This window comes from Oncorhynchus tshawytscha, linkage group LG20 (assembly GCF_018296145.1).
Source record: "Oncorhynchus tshawytscha isolate Ot180627B linkage group LG20, Otsh_v2.0, whole genome shotgun sequence".
NCBI lineage: Eukaryota > Metazoa > Chordata > Actinopteri > Salmoniformes > Salmonidae > Oncorhynchus > Oncorhynchus tshawytscha.
In genome coordinates, this window is record NC_056448.1 from 11,064,380 (window position 1) to 11,088,582 (window position 24,203).

At 42.8% G+C, this 24,203-nt stretch overlaps 2 protein-coding genes across 4 annotated transcripts; one reads left to right on the forward strand and one right to left on the reverse strand.

The window, feature by feature from the left end:
- Window positions 1–2,642: 2,642 nt before the first annotated feature.
- On the forward strand, window positions 2,643–5,890 carry capslb (calcyphosine-like b). Of its 2 annotated transcripts, none has more exons than XM_024380827.2 (5): window positions 2,643–2,700; window positions 3,147–3,291; window positions 3,607–3,784; window positions 3,887–4,096; window positions 5,479–5,890. In XM_024380827.2, exons 1-5 carry the CDS (start codon window positions 2,661–2,663, stop codon window positions 5,578–5,580), a joined length of 675 nt encoding a protein of 224 aa, XP_024236595.1. In that variant the 5' UTR covers window positions 2,643–2,660; the 3' UTR covers window positions 5,581–5,890. The 2 variants fall into 2 exon arrangements, with proteins under 2 accessions (XP_024236595.1, XP_024236596.1); XM_024380828.2 differs by having other exon boundaries at window positions 3,150–3,291; window positions 5,479–5,889.
- A 1,886-nt stretch (window positions 5,891–7,776) lies between these two features.
- Window positions 7,777–21,283, reverse strand: il7r (interleukin 7 receptor). 2 transcript variants are annotated; one of them, XM_024380820.2, is made up of 8 exons: window positions 21,083–21,283; window positions 20,768–20,885; window positions 20,426–20,577; window positions 16,858–17,009; window positions 16,511–16,670; window positions 16,275–16,374; window positions 13,376–13,457; window positions 7,777–9,129 (listed from the first exon to the last, which is right to left on the reverse strand). In XM_024380820.2, exons 1-8 carry the CDS (start codon window positions 21,162–21,164, stop codon window positions 8,710–8,712), a joined length of 1,266 nt encoding a protein of 421 aa, XP_024236588.1. In that variant the 5' UTR covers window positions 21,165–21,283; the 3' UTR covers window positions 7,777–8,709. The 2 variants fall into 2 exon arrangements, with proteins under 2 accessions (XP_024236588.1, XP_024236587.1); XM_024380819.2 differs by having other exon boundaries at window positions 7,777–9,132.
- Window positions 21,284–24,203: the final 2,920 nt, after the last annotated feature.

Genomic DNA, 24,203 nt, shown 5'->3' on the forward strand with positions numbered 1-24,203 from the left:
GAATGTAATCTGCTGTAAATAATATTTTAGATTTAACCAGAAAAGTCTCTCCGTGTCTTTGTTAATGATGCACTGTTGTATATTTTGTTTGCTTTTTTGTTTTGTTTTATATTGTTATTTTAATATAGCAGACAGAAAAGGTCAACACATGTACAACATGCTATTTATTGTAAATGAATTGAACTACATCTGTTTAGATGCCCATTTAACTTAATCTCCTTAAAATCTCTGTAAAAAAGTAAGAAATTAATTAAAGTTCCTAATGAATTATACAGTATACTGTAGTGTTAGTGAGATGGGTAACCTCACACTGATTTTGGTGAAGACGTTTTTGCTTTGTATCTTGAAATATATTATGTACAGGTATATTTCATTTTCTTTGCACATGTACTCTGATGCTGGAATGTTATAATTTATTAAACCCAGGTGTTGGTCCTCTGGGTTTTTTTAAATGTAGTATTTAGACTAAAGTGTTGTGGAATGAAATAAAACATCTTAAAATTATGTATTCCTATCATATCGTATTTTTTTTGGAGAGGACTGGCAATTTACAGACAGGACAAGGGGCACCTATGGTGCACTTGCGTAACCTTTCTTTTCAACAATAAAAAGGTTATTATGATCTTCGTAAGCAGTGGTGGAAAAAGTACTCAATTGTCATACTTGAGTAAAAGTAAAGATACTTTAATAGAAAATTACTCAAGTAAAAGTGAAACTCACCCATTTAAAATTCTACTTGAGTAAAAGTTGAGTGTTTTTGAGTCTGCCAGATTACAAGCAGTAGGGATGACAATGCGTAATGTTGAGGATTAATGTACTGTAGGCTACTTACTGTGATGTGGTTGTTCCACCTTGCTATCTTAATGTGAATGTACTAACTGTAAGTCTCTGGATAAGAGCGTCTGCTAAATGACTAAAATGTAAAATATTGATAGGTGCGTGAATTTGACCATATTGCTCTCCTGGCTGAGCATTTGAAATGTAACTAAACTCAGCAAAAAAATAAACATCCTCTCACTGTCAACTGTTTATTTTCAGCAAACTTGTGTAAATATTTGTATGAAAATAAGATTCAACAACTGAGACATAAACTGAACAAGTTCCACAGACGTGACTAACAGAAATAGAACAATGTGTCCCTGAACAAAGGGGGGGGGCAAAATCTAAAATAACATTCAGTATCTGGTGTGGCCACCAGCTGCATTAAGTACTGCAGTGCATCTCATGGACTGCACCAGATTTTCCAGTTCTTACTGTGAGATGTTACCCCACTCTTCCACCAAGGCACCTGCAAGTTCCCGGACATTTCTGGGGGGAATGGCCCTAGCCCTCACCCTCCGATCCAACAGGTCCCAGACGTGCTCAATGGGATTGAGATCCGGGCTCTTCGCTGGCCATGGCAGAACACTGCCGTTCCTGTCTTGCAGGAAATCACGCACAGAATGAGCAGTATGGCTGGTGGCATTGTCATGCTGGAGGCTCATGTCAGGCTGAGACTGCAGGAAGGGTACCACATGAGGAAGGAGGATGTCTTCCCTGTAACACACAGCGTTGAGATTGCCTGCAATGACGACAAGCTCAGTCCGATGATGCTGTTACACACCGCCCCAGTCCATGACGGACCCTACACCTCCAAATCGATCCCACTCCAGAGTACAGGCCTCAGTGTAACACTCATTCCTTTGACGATTAAACGCAAATCTGACCATCACCCCTGGTGAGACAAAACCGCGACTCGTCAGTGAAGAGCCCTTTTTGCCAGTCCTGTCTGGTCCAGCGACGGTGGGTTTGTGCCCATAGGCGACGTTGTTGCCGGTGATGTCTGGTGAGGGCCTGCCTTACATCACTGATGGAGGGATTGTGTGTTCCTGGTGTAACTCGGGCAGTTGTTGTTGCCATCCTGTACCTGTCCCACAGGTGTTGTTACACGTGGTCTGCCACTGCGAGGACGATCAGCTGTCCGCCCTGTCTCACTGTAGTGCTGTCTTAGGCATCTCACAGTATGGGCATTATAGTTTATTGCCCTGGCCACATCTGCAGTCCTCATGCCTCCTTGCAGCATGCAAGGCATGTTCACGCAGATGGTCATGGACCCTGGGCATCTTTCTTTTGGTGTTTTTCAGAGTCAGTAGAAAGGCCTCTTTTTAGTGTCCTAAGTTTTCATAACTGTGACCTTAATTGCCAACCGTCTGTAAGCTGTTTGTGTCTTAATGAACGTTCCACAGGTGCATGTTCATGAACTGTGAATGAAGCATGGGAAACAGTTTTTAAACCCTTTACAATGAAGATCTGTGAAGTTATGTGGATTTTTACTAATTATCTTTGAAAGACAGGGTCCTGAAAAAGGGACGTTTCTTTTTTTTGCTGAGTTTAGTATGGTCTACCCTTTCGAAAATGTATGGGAGTAAAAAAGTACATATTTTCTCTAAGGAATGTAACGTTAGTCAGGTCAAAGATATCAACAAAATATAAACAGTAAAGTACAGATACCCCCAAAAACAATTTAAGTAGTACTTCAAAGTATTTGTTTGTAGATACTTTACACCACTTTCCGTAAACTGACTTGTGCTCAAGGGCCAAAGGGGGCAGTGAAGAGGATAAGGCAAGCCCACATTTCTATGGAAACGCGTAGGGGTGGGGACTGGGAGGGGCCGCTGCTGATGTTGTTTACAGTTGCAGGTTGCAATATTAACTTTCACGGTAAGTTGCTCGCATCTACAGATAAAGTAGCAAACAAACTCCAAATAATTTGTAATTAGGAAGCTAGAATATCTAAATGTATACAGTCAGACTTTATTGCCAACACGGTCATAATGCAAACGACTTGCTAGGCTAGTTTGACCGTTCAGCTAGCAAGCGCCAGGTGACAACTTGAACCTACCTGTTCGTTTCCCCACTACGCCCTTTTTGTCACATAGCTATCACATAGCTCTAGCTTTATGTTTAATTTATCTTTGTCACCAACGTCACTCAAATACCGTCCCACTACGCCCTTTGTCACATAGCTATGGCATAGCTTTACGTTTCATTTATCATTGTCACCGTCTCTCGAATACTGTACTAGGCGTCATCGAAAATGGAATGTTTTCTGTATCAAATCGAACTGAATGCTTGGAAATCAGTTATGCAAATGCATTTCCCGGCAGCAGGTATCATGGCGGGGACGTCACGACATGATCGGGAGATGGCAGTGAACGCCAAAAAACAGCTATCTGTGTGCACAGACCCTGTGGAAAGCTTGAGGTTGCAGTGTCTTGCAAGAGGCTCTTCTGGCATCAAGGGTCTGGGCAGGTGAGAGAAAGGACAGTAATACTTTTATGTGATGGGCAGAGTAAATAGTTATATATCAACTGTTGCCCAGGAGGTCATCAACATCAAATTAATAGTTTTATTTTATTTGACCTTTTATTTAACTAGGCAAGTCAGTTAAGAACAAATTCTTATTTTCAATAAAGTAGTCTGAATTAGTCTAAGGACCTTTCTTGATTAGTTTATAAAATGCAAGGATTGTTTCAGTAATGTAAACTCCAAGAAATACTGTCTGATTTTCTTCAACAGCCAAGTATTTATCTTTTTTTCTTCTTCAATTGTTTAATTATCTGTCAGAACATTCAAGATAATGGATGATGACAATAACCGTACATTAGATATGAAGGAGTTTATCAAGGGCCTTAATGACTATGGTGTCCTCATCGAGAAAGAGGAAGCCGTGGCAATGTTTCAGCGTTTTGACCGGGACAACAGTGGATTCATCGACTTCGATGAATTTCTCCTCACTCTCAGGGTAAATATCAGTGGTAGGGGTGAGCCTCCGAAGTACATGATAGCTGTTGAAATGTGATCACACTTACAGTATGCCATTTGTAAACTTTATTTTTGCTTGCAGCCTCCAATGTCCAATGCCAGGAAGGAGGTGATCACGCAGGCCTTTAGGAAGCTGGATAAGACTAATGACGGGGTGATCACTATTGAAGATCTAAGAGGGGTTTACAATGTCAAGTACCACCCCAAATATCAAAACGGGGAATGGACAGAGGAGCAAGTATTCCTCAAATTCCTGGACAGCTTCGACTCTCCTTACGACAAGGACGGACAGGTAATACTGATGACAACGTTGGGTAGAGGTAATAATGGTCTCACCATCATCCACCTCTAATGTAGTGTACACCTATACTGCTCAACTAACAGCCTGTACATTATTCAGTCAGATATGAATGAGATTATAGATTTTCTTATCTAACCTTTATTTAACTAGACAAATCGGTGAAGAACGAATTCTTATTCACAATGACGGCATACCAAAAGGCAAAAGGCCTCCTGCGGGGACGGGGCCTGCAATTAAAAATGATAATATAGGACAAAACGCACATCACGACAACACAACACTACATAAAGAGAGACCTAAGACAACAACATAGCAAGGCAGCAACACATGACAACACAGCATGGTAGCAGCTCAACATGACAACAACATGGTAGCAGCACAAAATATGGTACAAATATTATTGGGCACAGACAGCAGCACAAAGGGCAAGAAGGTAGAGACAACAATACATCACGCAAAGCAGCCACAGCTGTCAGTAAGATGTGTCCATGATTGAGTCTTTGAATGAAGAGATTGAGATAAAACTATCCGGTTTGAGTGTTTGTTGCAGCTCGTTCCAGTCGCTAGCTGCCATGAACTGAAAAGAGGAGCAATCCAGGGATGTGTGTGCTTTGGGGACCTTTAGCAGAATGTGACTGGCAGAACGGGTGGAGGATGAGGGCTGCAGTAGATATCTCAGATTTGGGGAGTGAGGCCTAAGAGGGTTTTATAAATGAGCATCAACCAGTGGGTATTGCGACGGGTATACAGAGATGACCAGTTTACAGAGGAGTATAGAGTGCAGCGATGTGTCCTATAAGGAGCATTGGTGGCAAATCTGATGGCCGAATGGGAAAGAACATCTAGCCGCTCGAGAGCACCCTTACCTGCCGATCTATAAATTATGTCTCTGTAATCTAGCATGGATAAGATGGTCATCTGAATTAGGGTTAGTTTGGCAGCTGAGGTGAATGGATGATTATGAGACACCTTTCTTAGACTCCTGACATTTACTGCTTATCTATGAAACCATCTTAAATGGTTGTTATCTTAAAAGCTACAAACTTGTTCTTGTTGATCATCCTTTCTTATTTCTGGAACACATTTGGTCACACGAGGAGTTGCGAGTGCCCCCGTTGATACATGTATCTACTTTATTATCATGATGAAAAGTGCCTGGAAACTTAACTAACGGAGGGGGGCGGGGGCGCAATGCAAATGAGGGTAGCAAAAGGGTGACACCCTCAGCTCTCACACAACCTTGTCTTTCCCTTTCACCTCTTTGGTGTTCCAGTCCTCCTTATCAGTGCAATGTGGGTTTTCTGTCTCTATCTGACACTGATGGTATAGGCTGGTTCAGTAAGGTCTGTCTGTCACTTCCTCCCCTTCTGCAGGTCACCAAGGAGGAGTTTCTCAACTACTACTGCGGAGTCAGCGCCTCCATCGATAGTGATGTCTATTTCATTCTCATGATGAAAAATGCATGGAAATTATGAGTTTTAAGCTGATACATTTATGATAATGATTTTTAATGGACAGTTCTTCAAGGTGCTTTCTTAAACTAATATTTTGTTATGGAAATCATGTTGACAAACTAATATTTATAATTTTCCAATGATATGCAAATGGTTATGAATGACTTGTTTATATTTTGTGCAATGTTAAAATATGTATTTCAGTTAGTCACTCTCTCCACAAGCTAACTAACAACATCTAGCTATACAGTGGGGCAAAAAAGTATTTAGTCAGCCACTAATTGTGCAAGATCTCCCACTTAAAAAGATGAGACGGGCCTGTAATTTTCATCATAGGTACACTTCAACTATGACAGACAAAATGAGGGAAAAAATCCAGAAAAACACATTGTAGGATTTTGAATGAATTTATTTGCAAATTATGGTGGAAAATAAGTATTTGGTCACCTACAAACAAGCAAGATTTCTGGCTCTCACAGACCTGTAACTTCTTCTTTAAGAGGCTCCTCTGTCCTCAACTAATTACCTGTATTAATGACACTTGTTTGAACTTGTTATCAGTATAAAAGACACCTGTCCACAACCTCAAACAGTCACACTCCAAACTCCTCTATGTCCAAGACCAAAGAGCTGTCAAAGGACACCAGAAACAAAATTGTAGAACTGCACCAGGCTGGGAAGACTGAATCTGCAATAGGTAAGCAGCTTGGTTTGAAGAAATCAACTGTGGGAGCAATTATTAGGAAATGGAAGACATACAAGACCACTGATAATCTCCCTCGATCTGGGGCTCCACGCAAGATCTCACCCCGTGGGGTCAAAATGATCACAAGAACGGTGAGCAAAAATCCCAGAACCACACGGGGGGACCTAGTGAATGACCTGCAGAGAGCTGGGACCAAAGTAACAAAGCCTACCATCAGTAACACACCGCCAGGGACTCAAATCATGCAGTGCCAGACGTGTCCCCCTGCTTAAGCCAGTACATGTCCAGGCCCGTCTGAAGTTTCCCATCTGAAGTTTGCTAGAGAGCATTTGGATGATCCAGAAGAAGATTGGGAGAATGTCATATGGTCAGATGAAACCAAAATATAACTTTTTGGTAAAAACTCAACTCATTGTGTTTAGAGGACAAAGAATGCTGAGTTGCATCCAAAGAACACCATACCTACTGTGAAGCATGGGGGTTGAAACATCATGCTTTGGGGCTTTTTTTCTGCAAAGGGACCAGGACGACTGATCCGTGTAAAGGAAAGAATGAATGGGGCCATGTATCGTGAGATTTTGAGTGAAAACCTCCTTCCATCAGCAAGGGCATTGAAGATGAAACGTGGCTGGGTCTTTCAGCATGACAATGATCCCAAACACGCCGCCCGGGCAACAAAGGAGTGGCTTCGTAAGAAGCATTTCAAGGTCCTGGAGTGGCCTAGCCAGTCTCCAGATCTCAACCCCATAGAAAATCTTTGGAGGGAGTTGAAAGTCCGTGTTGCCCAGCAACAGCCCCAAAACATCACTGCTCTAGAGGAGATCTGCATGGAGGAATGGGCCAAAATACCAGCAACAGTGTGAAAAACTTGTGAAGACTTACAGAAAACGTTTGACCTCTTGTCATTGCTAACAAAGGGTATATAACAAAGTATTGAGATAAAATTTTATTATTGACCAAATACTTATTTTCCACCATAATTTGCAAATAAATTCATAAAAAATCATACAATGTGATTTTCTGGATTTTTTTTCTCATTTTGTCTGTCATAGTTGAAGTGTACCTATGATGAAAATTACAGGCCTCATCTTTTTTAGTGGGAGAACTTGCAATTGGTGGCTGACTAAATACTTTTTTGCCCCACTGTATATGTATTGTAGAAAACTGTAGTCCACAGTCTGACGCCTCTATCAGACCGACAGCGTCATTACATACCGTTTTGCATCGCTACCCAACTAAACTGAACACATGTATATACCATACCATGTAATGCATTACACAGAACGCACTGCAACTGCCTCTGCAACGCAATGCTGCAAAGCAAAAGCAGCATTCCTTTGTAAATGAATGTACTTCTGGTGTACCAGATTGTGATTGAGGCGTCAATGTAGGAGTACAACTTTATAAAGACACAGGAAAACCATAGAGATCCCCTTACATTCAGATTGGTTGAGCAGATACAACATGAATGATACGTCAAAGTACAGTCATTTCAGGGGATGAGAGCAGAAGAAATTATACTTTTTATTTATTTATTATGCATACATACACATTTGATCTGTTTTAATAAAACGTTTTAAACAAAATTCAACAACAGTGATTTTTATACAGGAAATGCTGTCACATTTGTCAGAGTAAAATATACAAATTTAAAAAAACTGTAATACGGTGAAGCTGAAGACTGTCTAATGCTATGTCTCCCATAACGTGTTCAACAAAATGATCAAGCATTCTGCATTGAAAACGAATGCATGATAGTGCATAGTATAGTAATAGTATAATACATTCAAAGTAAAAAACTACGTACTGGTAACTGCAGGAAATACAATCATGTATGTGCAAAAAAGAAGGGAAAAATGTGACAAACATTAGACAGATAAATTAATCAAACCTTATTTCCATGTTTATGTATACAAATGTGTAGAAGGGTTCAAACCCTGAGGAATTGAATGATACATTCTAGGTTTACTTTGCAGCTGTTGTCATGGTAAAGTAAAGAGTATCTTTGTCAAGGCCATAAGAAGCAGCAGTGTGTATTATTATAATATTAGGCCAGGATATCACCATGGCTCCTCACTATACTATCCTCAGTATAATATACAGAATGGGAAGAAGTGCAAATGCAAAAATAATGTATAAAGAGGGAAAGCTTTGTATTTCAAGTTAGTCAAGTCAAGTTTGCAACTTCCAACAGATTAATAACACAAGACCTAAGAAATGTAATGAGGATAATAATGAGGATGTCTCCTATCATTTGTAAATAACATGTGCATTGAGTTCTGCTAGTCTCTTGTGATACTGGGAGTCAGTGGATAGTCAGTTTGAGTCACGGTGGATCAAATAGTCTTCAAATGAAAGCAGCCGTTAACAAAGTCGCTCAGAGCTCAGCGTAAGAATGTAATAAGAAGCTATAATCTTGAATAAGCTCTTTCTCTCTACATCTCTCACTGGATCTGATAGAAACTAGACATGGTGACATACACCTCACCTTTGTCTCCTTGCTGAGTAGCGACTAGCCCCTCAGGACCAATGTTACCATCACTGTCGTCTGTCTCCACACTCTCCGTGTCACTCTTCAGGTCCAGGATACCCATGGTGGAGCCACTGCTCCCAGCCCCAAAGTTGGGGTGCTCTCCTGGGGACTCACACCTCAACAGTATGGCCTCCGAACCTCCACTACTGGTGCTATGGCAGGACTTCGTATCTCCGTCACACTCCTGAATGAGGTATTGATCTTTGACCTCAGTGAGGTGATTGGCGTTAGAGTCAGGGGTTTGGGCAGTAACGTGCTGCTCCTCGTCCAGCTCCACCAGCTGGATCTTGAGGTCACTGAACACCTCGGGGTTAAAGCTCAGAGGTTGGCCCTGCTGGGTCACAGGAAAGAGACAGGATAAACCAATATCCTTCTAACTCATTATGGACATTATTGTTCCCAATCTAGTGCATATCAGAGGACTTACACTACATAACAAAAAGTATATGTGGACACCTGATTGTTGAACATCTTATTCCAAAATCATGGGCATTAGTATGGAGTTCGTCCCTCCTTTGCTGCTATAACAGCCTCCACTCTTCTGGGAACGCTTCCCACTAGATGTTGGAACATTGCAGCGGGGACCTGCTTCCATTCAGCCACAAGAGTATTATTGAGGTTGGGCACTGATGTTTGGCGATTAGGCCTGGCTCGCAGTTGGCGTTCCAATTCATTCCAAAGGTGTTCGATAGGGTTGAGGTCAGGGCTCTGCAGGCCAGTCAAGTTCTTCCACACCAATCTCGACAAACCATTTATGAATGGAACTTACTTAATGCATGGGGGCATTGTCATGCTACAATAGGAAAGGCCCTTCCTCAAACTGTTGCCACAAAGTTGGAAGCACAGAATAGTCTAGAATAGTATTGTATGCTGTAGCGTTAAGATTTCCCTTCATTGGAACTAAGGGGCCTACCCGGACCATTAAAAACCAGCCCCAGACCATTATTCCTCCTCCACCAAACTCTACAGTTGGCACTATGCATTCGGAAAGGTAGTGTTCTCCTGGCATCCGTCAAACCCAGATTTGTCCATCGGACTGCCAGGTGGTGAAGCATGATTCATCACTCCAGAGAACGTTTCCACTGCTCCAGAGTCCAATGGCGGCAAGCTTTACACCACTCCAGTCGACACTTGGCATTGCGAGTCGTAATCTTAGGTTTGTGTGCGGCTGATTGGCCATGGAAACCCATTTCATGAAGCTCCTAATGAACAGTTCTTGTGCTTTTGAGTTCTTGTGCTTGTAAGTGCTTTTCTTGAGAGTTTGCAACCGATGCGGCTTAGCACTCGGCTATCCCATTCTATGAGTTTGTGTGGCCCACTTTGTGTTCATGAACTGGCTTGTTGGAAAGGTGACATCCCATGACGATGACACGTTGAAAGTCAGTCACTGAGCTCTTCAGTAAGGCCATACTACTGCCAATGTTTGTCTATGGATATTGCATGGCGGTGTGCTGGATTTTATACACGTGTCAGCCATGGGTGTGGCTGAAATAGCCGAATCCACTAATTTGAATAGGTCTCCACATACTTTTGTATGTAGAGTGCATTTGAAAAGTAATTCAGACCCCTTTTTTTTCACATTTTGTTACGTTAGAGCCTTATTCGAAAATAGATGTTTTTCCCTCATCAATATACACACAATACCCCATAATGAGAAATAGAAAACAGGTTTTTAGAAAATGTTGCTAATTTATTTATATACCTTATTTACATAAGTATTCATACCCTTTGATATAAGACTTGAAATTGAGCTCAGGTGCATCCTGTTTCCATTGATCATCCTTGTTTCCATGACTTGATTGAATTTACCACAGGTGGACTCCAATCGATTGTGCATGATTTGGAAAGGTACACACCTGTCTATAAGGTCCAACAGTTGACAGTGCATGTCTGAGCAAAAACCAAGCCATGAGGTCGAAGGAATTGGCCCTCAAGCTCCAAGACAGGATTGAGGCACAGATCTTGAGAAAGGTAGCAAAAACTTTCTGCAGCATTGAAGGTCCCCAAGAACACAATGGCCTCCATTCTTAAATGGAAGAAGTTTGGAACCAGCAAGACTCTTCCTAGAGCTGGCCGCCCGGCCAAACTGAGCAACGGAGGGAGAAGGGCCTTGGTCAGTGAGGAGACCAAGAACCCAATGGTCACTCTGACAGAGCTCCATCTGTGACAGAGCTCCACCTTCCAGAAGGACAACTATCTCTGCAGCACTCCACCAATTTTTTTAATTTTTTATTTTTTATTTCACCTTTATTTAACCAGGTAGGCTAGTTGAGAACAAGTTCTCATTTGCAACTGCAACCTGGCCAAGATAAAGCATAGCAGTGTGAACAGACAACACAGAGTTACACATGGAGTAAACAATTAACACGTCAATAACACAGTAGAAAAAAAGGGGAGTCTATATACATTGTGTGCAAAAGGCATGAGGAGGTAGGCGAATAATTACAATTTTGCAGATTAATAACACTGGAGTGATAAATGATCAGATGGTCATGTACAGGTAGAGATATTGGTGTGCAAAAGAGCAGAAAAGTAAATAAATAAAAACAGTATGGGGATGAGGTAGGTAAAAATGGGTGGGCTATTTACCGATAGACTATGTACAGCTGCAGCGATCGGTTAACTGCTCAGATAGCAGATGTTTGAAGTTGGTGAGGGAGATAAAAGTCTCCAACTTCAGCGATTTTGCAATTCGTTCCAGTCACAGGCAGCAGAGAACTGGAACGAAAGGCGGCCAAATGAGGTGTTGGCTTTAGGGATGATCAGTGAGATACACCTGCTGGAGCGCGTGCTACGGATGGGTGTTGCCATCGTGACCAGTGAACTGAGATAAGGCGGAGCTTTACCTAGCATGGACTTGTAGATGACCTGGAGCCAGTGGGTCTGGCGACGAATATGTAGCGAGGGCCAGCCGACTAGAGCATACAAGTCGCAGTGGTGGGTGCTTTAGTGACAAAACGGATGGCACTGTGATAAACTGCATCCAGTTTGCTGAGTAGAGTGTTGGAAGCAATTTTGTAGATGACATCGCCGAAGTCGAGGATCGGTAGGATAGTCAGTTTTACTAGGGTAAGTTTGGCGGCGTGAGTGAAGGAGGCTTTGTTGCGGAATAGAAAGCCGATTCTTGATTTGATTTTCGATTGGAGATGTTTGATAGGAGTCTGGAAGGAGAGTTTACAGTCTAGCCAGACACCTAGGTACTTATAGATGTCCACATATTCGAGGTTGGAACCATCCAGGGTGGTGATGCTGGTCAGGCGTGCGGGTGCAGGCAGCGAATGGTTGAAAAGCATGCATTTGGTTTTACTAGCGTTTAAGAGCAGTTGGAGGCCACGGAAGGAGTGTTGTATTGAAGCTCGTTTGGAGGTTAGATAGCACAGTGTCCAAGGACGGGCCGGAAGTACATAGAATGGTGTCGTCTGCGTAGAGGTGGATCAGGGAATCGCCCGCAGCAAGAGCAACATCATTGATATATACAGAGAAAAGAGTCGGCCCGAGGATTGAACCCTGTGGCACCCCCATAGAGACTGCCAGAGGACCGGACAGCATGCCCTCTGATTTGACACACTGAACTCTGTCTGCAAAGTAATTGGTGAACCAGGCAAGGCAGTCATCTGAAAAACCGAGGCTACTGAGTCTGCCGATAAGAATATGGTGATTGACAGAGTCGAAAGCCTTGGCAAGGTCGATGAAGACGGCTGCACAGTACTGTCTTTTATCGATGGCGGTTATGATATCGTTTAGTACCTTGAGCGTGGCTGAGGTGCACCCGTGACCAATCATGCCTTTATGGTAGAGTGGCCACACTTAAGCCACATGGCAGCCCTCTTAGAGTTTGCCAAAAGGCACCTAAAGGACTCTGACTATGAGAAGCAAGATTCTCTGGTCTGATGGAACCAAGATTGAACTCTTTGGCCTGAATGCCAAGCGTCACGTCTGGAGGAAACCTGGCACCATCCCCATGGTGAAGCGTGGTGGTGGCAGCATCATGCTGTGTGAATGTTTTTCAGCTGCAGGGAAAGATGAAGGGAGCAAACTAAAGGGAGATTCTTGATGAAAACCTGCTCCAGAGCACTCAGGACCTCAGACTGGGGCGAAGGTTCACCTTCCAACAGGACAACGACCCTATGCACACAGTCAAGACAACGCAGGAATGGCTTCAGGACAACTCTCTGAATATCCTTGAGTGTCCCAGACAGAGCCCGGACGTGAACCTGATCGAACATCTCTGGAGAGACCTGAAAATAGCTTTGCAGCGATGCTCCCCATCTAACCTGACAGAGCTTGAGAGGATCTGCAGAGAAGAATGGGAGAAACTCCCCAAATACAGGTGTGCCAAGCTTGTAAGCATCAACACTTGGGGATGTAATCGCTACCAGAGGTTCTTCAACAAAGTACTGAGTGAAGGGTCTGAATACTTATGTAAATGTAATATTTTAGTATGCTTTGTCATTATGGGGTATTGTGTGTAGATTGATGAGGAAACATATATATATTTTTTTACAAGGCTGTAACGTAACAAAATGTGGAAAAAGTCAATGGGTCAGAATACTTTTAGAATGCACTGTATAGTGTACCTTCATTGGCTCGTACGTCTGGACGATCTGGAGAAGTGTGTGTTTGGGATGTGGAATGCTTGGCCATATGAAGGAATGTATTCTGTGAGGAAAGAGAGACATGAGAGTGGAGGACATGCACACACGCACACACACATACATGCCGGAGGGGATGGCTGCCGTCTTATCGGTTCTTAACCAACCATGCTTTGTTGTTTGTTTTTTCACATGTTCGTAACTTGTTTTGTACGTAATGTTGCTGCTACCATCTCTTATGACCGAAAAAGGGCTTCAGGACATCAGAACAGCGATTACTCACCTCGAATTGGACAAAGAGTTTTTCTTTATTGAGCCGGACGGGAAGGATATACTACAAACACTCTAACGGACCCTCATCTCCGTCATTCACTTGAGAAGGTAACAAAGATTTGCGTAAAGAGATCAGGGTGCCTTGTGAGGATCAGGCAACGATCTGCCTTTACCATCCGTCCTGCTAGCTAACGTTCAATCCCTGGAAAATAAATGGGACGAACTGAAAACACGTATTTCCTACCAACAGGACATCAAAAACTGTAATATCTTATGTTTCACCGAGTAGTGGCTGAACGACGACATTTAATAACATACAGCTGGCGGGTTATACACTCTATCGGCAGGATAGAACAGAAGCTACTAGTAAGACACGGGGCGGGGGCCTATGCATATATGTAAACAACAGCTGGTGCACGATATCTAAGGAAGTCTCAAGGTTTTGCTCACCTGAGGCAAAGTATATCATGATTAGCTGTAGACCACACTATCTACCTAGAGAGTTTTCATCTGTAATTTAAAATGACTACATACCACCACAGACCGATGCTGGCACTAAAACTGCACTCAATGAGCTGTATACCGACATAAACAAACAGGAAAGCGCTCATCCAGAGGCGGCACTCCTACTGGCCGGGGAGTTTAATGCAGGGAAACTTAAATCAGTTTTACCTCATTTTTATCAGCATGTTAAATGGGGGAAGAAAACCATAGAAAAAAAACACCTTTACTCCACACACCGAGACGCGTAAAAAGCTCTCCCTCGCCCTCCATTTGGCAAATCTGACCATAATTCTATCCTCCTGATTCCTGCTTACAAGCTAAAATTAAAGCAGGAGGCACCAGTGACTCAGTCAATAAAAAGGTGGTCAGATGAAGCAGATGCTAAACTACAGGACTGTTTTACTAGCACAGACTGGAATATGTTCCGGGATTCTTTCGATGGCATTGAGGTGTACACCACATCAGTCACAGGCTTTATCAATAAGTGCATCAATGACGTCGTCACCACAGTGACTGTACGTACATACCCCAACCAGAAGCCATGGATTACAGGCAACATTTGCACTGAGCTAAAGGGTAGAGCTGCTGCTTTCAAGGAGCGGGACTCTAACCCGGAAGCTTATATGAAATCCCGCTATGCCCTCTGACGAACCATCAAACAGGCAAAGCGTCAGTATAGGACTAAGATCGAATTGTACTACACCGGCTCCGACGCTCGTCGGATGTGGCAGGGCTTGCAAACTATTACAGACTACAAAGGGAAGCACAGCCGCAAGCTGCCCAGTGACACGAGCCTACCAGATGAGCTAAATAACTTCAATGCACACTTCGAGGCAAGTAACACTGAAACATGCATGAGAGCATCAGCTGTTCCAGACGACTGTGTGATCACGTTCTCCGCAGCCGATGTGAGTAAGACCTTTAAACAGGTCAACATTCACAAGGCCGCAGGGCCAGACGGATTACCAGGACGTGTACTCCAAGCATGTGCTGACCAACTGGCAAGTGTCTTCACACCCTCAGGGGTGCGTGCTCCCTTCCTGTACTTCCATTTCACTCATGACTGCACATCCTGGCACGACTCCAACACCATCATTAAGTTTGCCGATGACACAACAGTGGTAGGCCTGATCACTGACAACGATGAGACAGCCTATACGGAGAAGGTCAGAGACCTGACCTGACAGGAAAAGGAGGACTGAGCACGCCCCCATTGTCATCGACAGAGCTCTAGTGGAGCAGGTTGAGAGCTTCAAGTTTCTTGGCGTCCACATCACCAACAAACTAACATGGTCCAAGCACACAAACACAGTCATGAAGATGACCCAACAAAACCTATTCCCCCTCAGGAGACTGAAAATATTTGGCATAGGTCCTCAGATCCTCAAAAGGTTTTACTGCTGCACCATCGAGAGCATCCTGACACGTTGCATCACTGCCTGGTATGGCAACTGCTCAGCCTCCGACTGCAAGGCACTACAGAGGGTAGTGTGTACAGCCCAGTACATCACCGGGGCCAAGCTTCCTACCATCCAGGACCTCTATACCAGGCGGTGTCAGAGGAAGGCCCTAAAAATGGTCAAAGACTCCAGCCACCTTAGTCATAGACTGTTATCTCTGCTACCGCACGACAAGTGGCTAATCAAATGGCTACCCAGACTATTTGCACCCCCCCCCTTTCTGTGCTGCTGCTACTCTCTTTTATTATTTATGTATAGTCACTTTAATAACTCTACCTATATGTACATATTACCTCAATTACTTTGACACCGGTGCCCCCGCACATTGACTCTGTACCGATACCCCCTGTATATAGCCCCGCTATTGTTATTTACTGCTGCCCTTTAATGATTTGTTATTCTTATCTCTTACTTTTTTGTAGGTATTTTCTTAACTGCATTGTTGGTTAAGGGCTTGTAAGTATTTCACTCTAATGTTGTATTCGGCGCATGTGACAAATCACATTTGATTTGCACACACACACACACACACACACACACACACACACACACACACACACACACACACACACACACACACACACACACACACACACACACACACACACACGATTTGCAGAGGAAAAGGAGACCAATTTAATACTCACTGTATTCTCCAGAAAATACTAACTGCCAAGGTGACCAGAAGCAGAGCAAAAATGGCCACGATGAGTGAGTAGGACAGCATCTGGACATCTGTCTTTGTCTCTGTAGGGGAGGGGAGAGAGAACGAGAGCAGAGACGATGCATGTGACTCCCATTTCCTCTACACTCTATCACTTCCAACTGCACAGTCTCGATATCATACTATACTTTTAAGACACGTAAGTCTCTTTTTTTTTACCTTCGTCTGTTCTGAAACTGAGAGGGACACTCCATTCACTCCAGCTCCCTTCAAAGTACCCCCCGTTTGGCTTGGCTCGAACCTTGACGTGATACTCTGTGTTCTTATGGAGGTACTCGTCCCCCTCGATGATCAGAGGCTGATAGGTTATGCTATGAAACTATGAACAGGGGACACCGTAACAGAAGAACAAGACAGAAATTGTGTTCATAGAATATACTGTAGTATACAGAGTAACTACAGTGTTGCGAAATAATTATTATGTCGGAATTAAAGTGAAATATATATCATATAGTTAAGCGTTTGCATCCAAAAATCCAAGAAAAATCGGCTTTTGGCTACTGTACCAGAGTATTTTTGACACTCCAGATGTGAAATTGGAACAGTTGATTGCGGGCTTTCAGGTAATCGTTTAGGTATGGATTCCCAATGTAGATAAGAGCCCGGTTGGAGCTCCCCAGAAATGTGACATTCACCACCCAAGGACTCATGGGTTTAACTAAACCAAAAAGATGAACAAGAAACAGAGGATAAGTGTTAAGGGCAATTGATGAAGGAGACAACTAAGGACTATCAATTGATGGAAGATGTCATGTAAAAACTGTAATTCAAACCATAGTGTCTTCACTGATATTTTCAACCTCTCCCTGACCCACTCTGTAATACCTACAAGTTTCAAGCAGACCACCATAGTCCCTGTGCCCAAGACCACCAAGGTAAACTGCCTAAATGACTATTGCCCCATAGTGCTCACATCTGTAGCCTTGAAATGCTTTGAAAGGTTGGTCACATCAACACCATCACCCCAGACACTCTGGACCCACTCCAATTTGCATACCGCCCCAACTGGTCCACAGATGACTCCATTTCTATTGCATTCCACACTGCCCTTTCCCAGCTGGACAAAAGGAACACCTATGTGAGAATGCTGTTTATTAACTACAGCTCAGCGTTCAACCCCATAATTCCCTCCAAACTCATCACTAAGCTAAAGACCCTGGGACTTAACACCTCCCTCTGCAACTGGATCCTGGACTACCTGATGTGCCGCCCCCAGGTGGTGAGGGGGTAGGAAACAACACATCCGCCACGCTGACCCTCAACACGGGGGCCCCTCGTGTGTGCTTAGTCCCCTCCTGTACTCCCTGTTCACCCATGACTGCGGTGATAGGCCTGATAACCGATGACGATGAGACTATAGGGAGGAGGTCAGAGACCTGGCAGTGTGGTGCCAGGACAACAACCCCTTCCTCAATGTCAAAGATGCCGATCGCGGATTACAGGAAACAGAGGGCCGAGCACGCCCCCATCCACACCGACAGGGCTGCAGTGGAGCAGGCCGAGAGCTTAAAGTTCCTCGGTGTCCACATCACTAAGAAATGATCATGGTCCACACACACCAACACAGTCATGAAGAGGGCACGACAACGCCTCTTCCCACTCAGGAAGCTGAAAAGATTTGACATGGGCCCTCGGATCCTCAAGAAATTATACAGCTGCACCATTGAGAGCATCTTGACTGGCTGCATCACAGCTTGGCATGGCAACTGCTTGGCATCTGACCGCAAGGCGCTACAGAGGGTAGTGCGTACGGCCCAGTACATCCCTGAGGCCGACCTCTCTGCTATCCAAGACCTCTATAGCAGGTGGTGTCAGAGGTAGGCCTTAAAAATTGTCAGACTCCAGCCATCCAAGTCATAGACTGTTCTCTCTACTACCGCATGGCAAACAGTACCGATGCACCAAGTCTGGAACCAACAGGACCCTGAATAGTTTCTACCTCCAAGCCATAAGACTGCTAAGTAATTAGTTAAAAAGATAACCACTAGGCCTCCTGAGTGGCGCAGCGGTCTAAGGCACTGTATTGCAGTGCTTGAGGCGTCACTACAGACCGAGGGTTCGATCCCAGGCTGTGTCGCAGTCGGGCGCGATCGGTAGACCCATGAGGCGGTGCACAATTGGCGTCCGGGTTAGGGGAGGGTTTGGCCGCCCGGGATGTCCTTGTCCCATCGCTCTATAGTGGCCTGGGCGCATGCACGCTGATGCACGCTGATGCACGCTCTAGACCTTCATCTCTCCTGAGTCCATACGGGAGTTGCAGCTATAGGACAAGACTGTAACTACCAATTGGATATCCCAATATTGGGGTAAAAAAAAATTCAACTAAAGATGACCAATAGCTACCCGGACTATTTGCATTGACACTTTTTTCACTAACTTTTTTGACTCATCACATACGTTGCTGGTACTGTTTATTATCTATGTTGCCTAGTCACTTTATCCCTACCTACAATACCAGTCAAAAGTTTGGACACACCTACTCATTCAATGGTTTTTCTTTATTTATACCAATTTTCTATATTGTAGAATAATAGTGAACACATCAAAACTATGAAATAACAAATAAGAAATCATGTAGTAACCAAAAAAGTGTTAAACAAATCAAAATATATTTTATATTTCAGATTCTTCACCCTGTCTTGATGACAGCTTTGTACACTCTTGGCATTCTCTCAGCTTCATGAGGAATGCTTTTCGAACAGTCTTGAAGGAGTTACCACATATGCTGAGCATTTGTTGGCTGCTTTTCCTTCACTCTGCGGTCCAACTCATCCCAAACCATCTCAATTGGGTTGCGGTCGGGTGATTGTGGAGGCTAGGTCATCTGATACAGCACCATCACTCTCCTTCTTGGACAAATAGCCCTCCCACAGCCTGGAGGTGTGTTTTGGGTCATTGTCCTGTTGAAAAACAAATGATAGTCCCACTCAGCACAAAACCGATGGGATGGCGTATCGCTGCAGAATGCTGTGGTAACCTTTCTGGTTATGTGTGCCTTGAATTCTAAATATATCACTGACAGTGTCACCAGCAAAGCACCCCCACACCATCACATCTCCTCCTCCATGCTTCACGGTGGGAACTACACATGCAGAGATTATCCGTTCACCTTCTCTGCATCTCACAAGGACACGGTGGTTGGAACCAAAAATCTCAAATTTGGACTCATCAGACCAAAGGACAGATTTCCACCGGTCTAATGTCCATTGGTCGTGTTTCCTGCCCAAGCAAGTCTCTTCTTCTTATTGGTGTCCTTTAGTAGTGGTTTCTTTGCAGCAATTCGACCATGAAGGCTTGATTCACGCAGTCTCCTCTGAATAGTTGATGTTATGATGTGTCTGTTACTTTGTAACTCTGTGAAGCATTTAATTGTGCTGCAATTTCTGAGGCTGGTAACTCTAATGAACTTATCCTCTGCAGCAGAGGTATCTCTGGGTCTTCCTTTTCTGTGGTGGTCCTCATGAGAGCCAGTTTCATCATAGAGCTTGATGGTTTTTGAGATTGCACTTGAAGAAACCTTCAAAGTTGTTGAAATTTTCCTGATTGACTGACCTTCATGTCTAAAAGTAATGATGGACTGTCGATTTCTCTTGGCTTATTTGAGATATTTTTGCCATAATATGGACTTGGTCTTTTAACAAATAGGGCTATCTTCTGTATTCCACCCCTACCTTGTCACAACACAACTGATTGGCTCAAAAGCATTAAGAAGGGAAGAAATTCCACAAATTAACTTTAAACAAGGTGCACCTGTTAATTTAAAGGCATGCCAAGAACGATTTTGATGTCTTCACTATTATTCTACAATGTAGAAAATAGTAAAAAATAAAGAAAAACCCTTGATGAGTAGGTGTGTCCAAACTTTTGACTGGTACTGTGTATGAACATACAGTATCTGCCTCAATTACCTCGTGCCCCTGCACATTGACTCGGTACTAGTACCCGTGAGTGTAGCCAAGTTACTGTTACTCATTGTGTATTTATTCCTCGTCATTATTTTTTAACTCTGCATTTTTGGGAAACTACCCATAAGTAAGTATTTCACTGTTGGTCTACACCTGTTGTTTAACTTACTTATTTTTGCCAAGAGGATTGTTTTCCAAAATGTGCTGCCTCCTTTCAATTGAATGGTGAGATTACATGGTGACAGTGTGTCCAGGTTCGTAAATGTGACATTATTCCCCTTCTCTGTTAGACAGCGTTGCTCACCAATGCGCTTGCTGTAGCTGTAAACATAATATTCATAAAATCAGATTCAGGGAATCATTTCCTAGTCCAGCTGAGGATTTTACACATTTGGATATCTGTATACGCAGTAAGGGTGGAGTTCTTCTTCCCATGATTTATGTCCTATGTATTGTACAAGCTCCTAACTAACATAGCTGATGTTCAGTGGTCTTCTAGAAGGTTCATTACCAAAGAGTCATGGCTTTTACGTCCTCTATTTCATCATCCCCGTTGTCATCATCAAGGTAGCAGGTTAGGGTGTTTGGTGACGACAGACTTAGATGAGAAGTGCAGAGTATTCTGGGTTCTGGGAGGGAAAGGAAAGGAAAGGAAATAATTAAAGCAGTTTAGATGAGGTCAACAGCAGCGAATCCAGATACATTTTGGTATGGAGTGAGAAATAACCGTCAATGATGCACCAGCACTGTATTTTTGGACACAAACGTTGCAGTGAATGTAAATAACTCAAATTAAAATAACTCTTCAAGAGAAAAGGCAGCTCACCATTGTCAGCCCATTCTCTTCCACTTTGAGAGTGCACCAGAACCGGGAGAAGGAGTAGGGCAATCCACAGGCTGTATGCCATTTTTATTTTTTACAAAGGTGTCGCACTAACGTAAGATGTAGTGGCCCCACACACAGCGGTGTTAGACTAGGGCACACACGCACAAGGAACTCAAAGTGATGTCTCAGCTGTCTCAACGAAATGTCAGTATAAATATCACAGAGGAGAGCAGAAAAGAGCGAGAGAGAGAGTGGTAGGAAGAGGGAGTGGCAGAGAAAGGGAGAGAGGGTGGGGGCAGAGAAAGGTTTTTTGGGTCCATATGCCTTACTGGATACGTTTATGCAATTGTCAGGTTATATTCTGTAATATCCCTGAGAGTAGTATGGATATTCATCCAGTTGTCGGGTTATATTCTTCTGCTATTGACGGGCTAACCCTAACTTCAAGATTTGTATTACCATTGTTTATTCTAAGCACATCACTCTCAGTGATATCACGGGGTCAGTATTTCAAGGTTTATCTAGCCAGGTCACATTGCTGTATGTGAATTTCAGATTGAGAACGTTCTCACAGAAACAACTAAGAAAAGGGGAGGTGTTGGGTGCCTATTTGTTCAGTGCTCCAAGCATTACAATAGGTTTGCTGTTATGGAGACCTTGTATATTTACACAGACAGAAGAATATATAATTGTCTTACTTTCAAACACTTGTGTTTTCACATAGTGTAAGGACCTAGTCATTTGAATATTAGAATACTTTTCAGCTGTCTTTACTATTGTGCAACAACCTGTGCATTTACTATCGTGCAACAACCTGTGCATTTACTAATGTGCAACAACCTGTGCATTTACTATCGTGCAACAACATGTGCATTTACTATCGTGCAACAACCTGTGCATTTACTAATGTGCAACAACCTGTGCATTTACTATCGTGCAACAACATGTGCATTTACTATCGTGCAACAACCTGTGCATTTACTATTGTGCAACAACCTGTGCATTTACTATTGTGCAACAACCTGTGCATTTACTATTGTGCAACAACCTGTGCATTTACTATTGTGCAACAACCTGTGCATTTACTATTGTGCAACAACCTGTGCATTTACTATCATGCAACAACCTGTGCTGCGTGCATTTAACGTCTTTAAGTCTTCCTCTCCATGTACCAACAACCATGAAGAGAAAAACAAACCAGTAACCTACAAACCACTTCCTGTCAACTCAAATTAACTGGTTTGGTTTCAAATGAGGCCAGTACCTTATCACTGAACAAAAGTTTGAGTTTGAATAATTCTTCACAATCAATATATCCTTCATTGCTTGCCAAAATATAACAATATAAAATCAGAAAAAGGAGTTTACCATTACAGGATGTTGTGAGGATGACTTGACACACTTGTTTCAACAGTTTCTTGTATTACATTGACAAGGTTCCATTGCATTTGTGGTATGTGTCCTGTAACTTGACAGTAAAGAAAATCCCCTTACTGATATCATTTCCCCACATTTTCCTGTTATGTCTAGAGACCAACCTAACTACCAAGGAAATATTTAAAAAGTAAAAAATATAAATAGTAAAGTACAGACCCCAAAAAACGACTTAAGTAGCACTTCAAGGTATTTTTACTTAAGTACTTTACACCACTGGACACATGCATACTCATACACACGCTAGTACACACACACTACTGTTCAAAAGTTTGGGGTCACTTAGAAATGTCCTTGTTTTTGAAAGAAAAGCACATTTTTTGTCCATTAAAATAACATCAAATTGATCAGAAATACAGTGTAGACATTGTTAATGTTGTAAATGACTATTTTAGCTGGAAAAGGCAGATTTGTTTATGGAATATCTACATAGGCGTACAGAGACCCATTATGAGCAACCATCACTCCTGTGTTCCAATGGCACGTTGTGTTAGCTAATCCAAGTTTAGCATTTTAAAAGTCTAATTGATCATTAGAAAACCCTTTTTGTAATTATGTTAGCACAGCTGAAAACTGTTGTTCTGATTTAAAGAAACAATAAAACTGGCCTTCTTTAGACGAGTTGAGTATCTGGAGCAGCAGCATTTGTAGGTTCGATGACAGACTCAAAATGGCCAGAAAAAAAAGACCTTTCTTCTGAAACTCGTCAGTCTATTCCATGCGAGAAATTGCCAAGAAACTGAAGATCTCGTACAACGCTGTGTACTACTCACTTCACAGAACAGCGCAAACTGTCTCTAACCAGAATAGAAAGAGTAGGAGGCCCCGGTGCACAACTGAGCAAGAGGACAAGTACATTAGAGTGCCTAGTTTGAGAAACAGACGCCTCACAAGTCCTCAACTATCAGCGTCATTAAATAGTACCTGCAAAACACCGGTCTCAACGTCAACAGTGAAGAGGCTACTCCGGGATGCTGGCCTTCTAGGCAGAGTTCCTCTGTCCAATGTCTGTGTTCTTTTGTCCATCTTAATCTTTTATTTTTATTGGCCAGTCTGAGATATGGATTTGTCTTTGCAACTCTGCCTAGAAGGCCAGCATCCCGGAGTCGCCTCTTCACTAAGTGACCCCAAACTTTTGAATGGTAGTGTACATTGTAGTATTGTTGTATGGATACTCATCCAATATTCAGGTTATATTCTTAGGCTAATCCTAACTTCAAGATTTGTATTATCATTGTTTTTTATTTTCTTGTAATGTAGTGAAGTAAAAGTAGTTAAAAATATAAATAGTATAGTACCGATACCACAAAAACAAAAAAACTACTTAAGTAGCATTTCAAAGTATTTTTACTTGAGTTCTTTACACCACTGGACACACGCATAAACACGTACTCTACACACACGTACATTGTATTATTGTTGTATGATGGTATTATACATGTTGTATTGTAGATATGTAGTGGTGTAATAATGTTATATGATGTACTGTTTTATCTTTTGTGTGATGTAAGTGCTTTAATGTGTTTGGATCCCTTAGCAGCAGCTAATGGGGATCCCTAATAAATAAATAAAATACCTAATGTGTTTATCAGGATTTAACATTAGAGAGAATAACATAACCTAGATCTGGAGGATTGGAGGGAAGGATCTGTGTGTGTTTTTGGTACCTGCGGGTGCCCGTGGGTGG